This window comes from Rhincodon typus, unplaced genomic scaffold (genome assembly GCF_021869965.1).
Source record: "Rhincodon typus isolate 14 unplaced genomic scaffold, sRhiTyp1.1 hic_rhity00001954, whole genome shotgun sequence".
In the NCBI taxonomy this organism is placed as follows: Eukaryota; Metazoa; Chordata; class Chondrichthyes; order Orectolobiformes; family Rhincodontidae; genus Rhincodon; species Rhincodon typus.
Window position 1 is genome coordinate 19,339 of NW_025967592.1, and position 5,662 is coordinate 25,000.

A 5,662-nucleotide genomic window follows, 5' to 3' on the forward strand; every position below is an offset into this window, starting at 1 on the left:
CCTTCCTCTCTCTTCCCCTTCCTCTCTCTTCCCCTTCCTCTCTCTTCTCCTTCCTCTCTCTTCCCCCTCCTTTCTCTTCCCCTCCCCTCCTCCCTCTTCCCCTCTCTTCATAGAGTCATAGAGATATACAGCACAGAAGTAGATCCTTCGGTCTAACTCATCCATACCAACCAGATATCCTGTATAGATCTAGTCCCATTTGCCAGCATTTGGCCCATATCCCTCTAAACCCTTCCTATTCGTATAACCATCCAGATGCCTTTTAAATGTTGTAATCGTACCAGCCTTCACCACTTTTTCTGGCAGCTCATTCCATACATGTACCACCCTCTGAGTGAAAAAGTTACCCCTTAGGTTCCTTTAACACCTTTCTCCTCTCACCTTAAACCTATGCCCTTATGCCTTCTAGTTTTGGACTTCCCCACCCTGGGGAAAAGACCTTGCCTATTTATCCTATCCATACCCCTCATAACTTTATAAACCTCTATAAGGTCACCCCTCAGTCTCCGATGCTCCAGGGAAAATAGCCTCAGCCTATTCAGCGTCTCCCTATAGCTCAAGTCCTCCAGCCCTGGCAATGTCCTCGTAAATTTTTTCTGAACCCTTTCTAGTTTCATAACAACCTTCCTATAGGAGGGAGACCATCGTCTCTCTTCTCCCTCCCCTCCTTTCTTTCCCCCTCCCCTCCTCTCTTGTCTTTCACCCTACCCTCCCCTGCTGTCTTTCCCCCTTCCCTCTCTCTTTCTCCCCTCATAACTTCTTTTCCCTGCTTCTGTCAGCTCCACCTCCTTTCTGCTCCCCCTTTCTCACTTGCCCCTCCTCTTTCTTTCCCCCACCTGTCTCCTCTTTCCTTTTAATTAATTGCTTCTGCTTTGATGTTTATTACTTTTTAGCACAGGTCCAATATTAAGTTTTAATGGTAGAGTTAGTACTCTACTGTACTGGAAAGACTCAGTTTTTTCGCCTGTTTGGTATGAGTGAGTGGGGAACAGGAGGAGAAATTAACAGAATTGCTTGTATTGGACTTGACCTTTCTTGGTGCTCTTCATGTGATGTGAAAATCAGGAGTTTTGTTTTTGTCTCCCAGCTGTTGCTGATCTAAGAGGAAATGTCTTACAGAGGAGACGGTGGGGTCAGGTCACTCAGGAAGTCATGTTTATGGTCTAATGTTATTCTGCAATTGACAGTGGTCTTTTATGTTTCTCAAATGAGGTTTAGCCTGTAATAAGGAAAACAAGAAACCTGTATTAAAATATTTTGTAAAAATATTAGCTATATTCTGCAGTAATTTCTGAAATAGTACTGTGGAAAAAGTACAGTTCTCTAATTGTTGTAAAATGTTTAATTCAGAACAAGAAACTAGGAAAACAAGCAACATGAGAACTAAAAAATTAAGGAAGCTGTAGCTAGTTTTAGTTCAATTTATAGTTCTAAATTTAATATTAAAATATCACAATCTGATTAGCTGAACTTTAGTCGCCAACATGACATATTCTGACATTACCTTTCCTCAGCAATTTAGTTCTCTCAATATTTCAGCCATTGAAAACAGATGTTTTCCCATTCTAGTTATGTAGAACTGCTTTTAAATACTCGTGTATGTCTTTTTGATGCTGTGTGTAATCATAAATTGATTGTTGTGCAATTGATCTTTCTATTGTATGTGCATGTTCTGAATGCTTGATAATGCCAAAAACATTCAAATATTAATAGAAGGGTATTTTTATCATGCCACATGTATGTTATCTCTATGTAAGTTACCAGAAGTAGAGCATTTATCTTGGAATGATTGTGCCAGTTCTGAATCATTTCTGGGGTCATTTCCACTTTATGCACAAAAGGAAGAGCTATCAGAATGTGTTCCTGAAATGATCTTGCCGTAGCAGAAACATTTTTCTTCGATTGTTCAACTGCAAAGGTCAAAAGGTGCTTTGAAATAAAATAGTGCAGTTGGGCATTGATATTCAATTTTAAATTGCTCTGGCTGGTGTTTCTCAAATTCAGGAATTCTTTAATGTGACTGCTTTCACTAGTGTTTGACATATTGCAGATCACTTTTTAAAAAAAAAAATTTATTTTGTTAGGTAAAGTCTTTTTGAACAAATGGCTCACAGGCTTCAGGATAAGGAAGTGAATTGCAGAGCCTGAAGCTAAAATCTCTGTTGATCTATTTGCACTATAAAGCATCTTGGATTATCTCATATTGGTAAAGATTTGAGGAACAGCTTTTGGATTTCAGAAATAAATTTGGAAATTCAGTACACAGAATTGCAAACAGCTGAAGCTTCAAAAGTGAAGTATGAAAAGCAATTGGAAAAATCTCCAAATCAACGCAAATTGCAATTCCATTAGGAATAAGAAAATGATCAGATTGTCAGAAGCAATGGGGGCCCATTGAAAAGCTGATGACTGTGATGTGAGTGAAAATAAGAAAATGGTAGGCATGCTTAATCATTATTTTGTATTTGTATTTACAGCAGAGAAAGAGGTCAGCCTACCATACATTCCAAGAAAGTTTATGGAATTGGTGTCTGGAACTGAACAAAATTAACATAAGCAAGATAAAAGTCGATAACAAGATAACAATTTGAGCAGGGTCCCACACCTTTTTACTACACTGCGCACAATATCTTCTTGGCAATTAAAAGGAATGAATTGACTAAAGAAAATAATTGTACTTGCATTCTGCTTCTGGTCTGGAGTCTGGAATAGAAATTGGGCAATGCTCCATTACAGTCAAGAGTTTGAGAAATGTTATTCTGAGCAGGAATTATTCAAGTTTTAGTGGTTTATCAAACCTTCATTTTAATTTATCATTCACTGCTTTTTTGTATATTTTAGATTAAATTGCATTGATTTTTTGCCTTTTATTCCTGTTTAGGTATGTGCAAAGTCTCACTGATATTCTGGAATTTTTGGATAAAAGCCCTGATAGTTACAGAGTTTTGTCAGAGTAAGTTGCATTATGCCTTTAGTATTTTTTTTGCAAATTCCAATCTGATTCAAGAAATTCACGTATGTTTCCAATAACATTTAAAAATGAACAGCAGAAAATGTGTAAAATGCTGGAGCATATATGAGTCAGCAAACTGTCCTCCAAACTGTGTAGGATATTAATATGGTGAGACAGCATGCAGTTCCACTGCAAAGGTACTTTGTGTTTGACCAAAATATATTCTCCATCTTCTTTAATATCATTACAAATAAAAATGTTAAACGATGAAATATTCAAAATTCTCTTCTCTCTGCTCATGTCTGCTGGTCCATTCTTCTGCCTGCTTGGCCCACATTCCCAACTCTCCTTATTCTTAACTGCCCTGTCTTTGTCCCAGTTGCATTACCTTCACCTACTTCCATTCCTGCCTGGGTTCAATCGGTCCGCTGATCTATAAACTGCTTAACTTTTTTAATGCTAGTGTCGTGATTCCCTCATGTGGAATTGAGAGTCCAACTAGTGGTATGTACTATCCCAATAAGCTTATTACTTTGTGCCTCCCATTTAAGTTACTCTCAACATCAGCCAAATGGGGCTACTTTAAGTTATATAAATTACCACAGATAAATGATTTGTCAGTAATATGTGTTTTAGCTTTTCAGATACACTGATCAACATTCGAAATCGGCACAATGATGTTGTCCCAACTATGGCCCAGGGAGTCATAGAATATAAAGAAACATTTGGGGTGGATCCCATAGTTAATCAAAATGTGCAATACTTTTTAGACCGATTCTATTTGAGCCGAATCTCTATCCGCATGCTCATCAACCAGCACAGTAAGTATGAGTGAAAAGCTTTGAAATGAACACTGACAGCTTACTGTAATACTACTTTAACTAGAAATATGCCACATGTTGCCATGTCAAACCAAAAAGGTAGGTACGCAATATGGCAGATGTTGGGTATGCAAAGCAAAGCAAAGCAAAGCAGAAAAGCTGACCAGCATTAACCTCTGTGGAAAGAGAAAAAGAATAATGGAGGCAAGGGAAAGATAGAACATGTGAAAGAGAATTGCACCCTTCCTGTTGGCAACAATCTAATATCCAGCTAAATGAACCAAATGGACACCCTCAGACTTCAAGATACTATGGCCGCATACACTTTTACATGCGTGTCTTAGAGTACAGCTACAATTAGTGATAGTAGAGGGTCCAATTCGTTTCCATCACATGGCTAACCAGGAATCTGCCCTGCTTTTGTAGTCTGTCATTGACATATGTTGGAAGGATTGACTAGTTGATTTGGCCACATTACGAATCCACCCTCTTTGATAATCAAGTATTGGAGTAGAACTTGAAGCCCAAGCTTCTGACTCAAGGAACAAAAACTATTAACTGTGTCACAAGACCTCCCCTTTATTTTTATTTTTCTTAATTTTATAGTTTCTCTTTTTAGGTTTCAGTAAAATTTTGGTATTTTGTCCTCTCCCTCTGATGAGAGAATGGGCATAAAGTACACCCTTAACATTCTTGTTACAATTAATGGGACGGATGAGCTGATAATCAAACCTCACTACTCCACAAGTCATAACATTAGTGTCGGATTTTTAATTCAATCACCAAAATGGCCAAGTGATTTCTTTTTATTACCTTTTATCATAATAAGAGATTTTCACTTGGTTTCTTTAATAAAATCAAAAACAACTCATGTATTATAAACCAAACTTTTTCTTTCAACAAGTGGAAAAATATGTTATCAACTAAGCATACTCAAAGTATCAAACTAAGTATATCCCATCCGGGATAACACAGTGTGGAGCTGGAGGAACACGGCAGGCCAGGCAGCATCAGAGGAGCAGGAAAGTTGACATTTCAGGTCAGGACCCTTTGGGTGGCTTGGTGGCATGGTGGCTCCGTGGTTAGCACAGCTACCTTCACAGTGCCAGGGACCCGGGTTCGATTCAAGCCTTGGGTGACTGTGTGGAGCTTGCATGTTCTCCCCATGTCTGAGTGGGTATGTACTAGGTACACTGGTTTCCTCCCGCAGTCCAAAGATTTGCAGGTTAGGTGGATTGGTCCTGCTAAATTGCCCTGTAGTATACAGGTTATGTGAATTAGCCATTGTAAACAGAGGGTCATGAGGATAGGGTGGGGACTGAAACTGTGTGAGATGCTGTTCAGACGGTTAGTGCAGGCTCAGTGGGCTGAATCCCCTCTTTTTCATACTGTAGGATTCTATGATTCTATAAGTAACAAATAAGATAATACACCTCTGCAGGAATGATATGGCTTTTAAAAAACAGCAAAAGGAAGAAAAAAGGATTCCTCCCTGTGGGCCATGAGTATGCATCTAAAGGATAAAATGCAATGACTTCCCACGGTTCCTGAGTTTCCAATTGCCAAGATCGAAATACTTGACTGCCTTAGAGTGAAGGAAAATCTTCAGAATAGATTTTAGTTCAGATGTAAAAATCAGTTAGACTTATGTCTTTGAATAGAAGCAAAAATTTAACTTTTAGGGTTTGAGGTAGTCAGAGACACTGATATTTTGGGAACTCTCTCAGGATTCCAAAAATAATTCACAACGCGAGGACTACACAGTTGAACTGTTATAAGGTTTCTTCTTACTTTTTCAGTAGAGAGAGAGAGAAAGAGTTTTGCTATTACTTTTCCTTCTAGAGACACAACCGGATTACTTGGAAAAACAGAAACCAACTCCAGAAAA

The 5,662-nt window shown here is 38.5% G+C and overlaps 1 protein-coding gene across 1 annotated transcript in view; it reads left to right on the forward strand.

Moving 5' to 3' along the window:
• LOC109915941 (pyruvate dehydrogenase (acetyl-transferring) kinase isozyme 2, mitochondrial-like) overlaps window positions 1-4,790 on the forward strand; it is a 21,409-nt gene extending 16,619 nt beyond the window's left edge. The window contains exons 3-4 of the mRNA XM_048592870.1: window positions 2,882-2,953; window positions 3,590-4,790. Coding sequence (XP_048448827.1) covers window positions 2,882-2,953; window positions 3,590-3,788 — 271 coding nt within the window. The 3' untranslated portion in view covers window positions 3,789-4,790. The remainder of the gene's footprint in view (window positions 1-2,881; window positions 2,954-3,589) is intronic.
• Window positions 4,791-5,662: the final 872 nt, after the last annotated feature.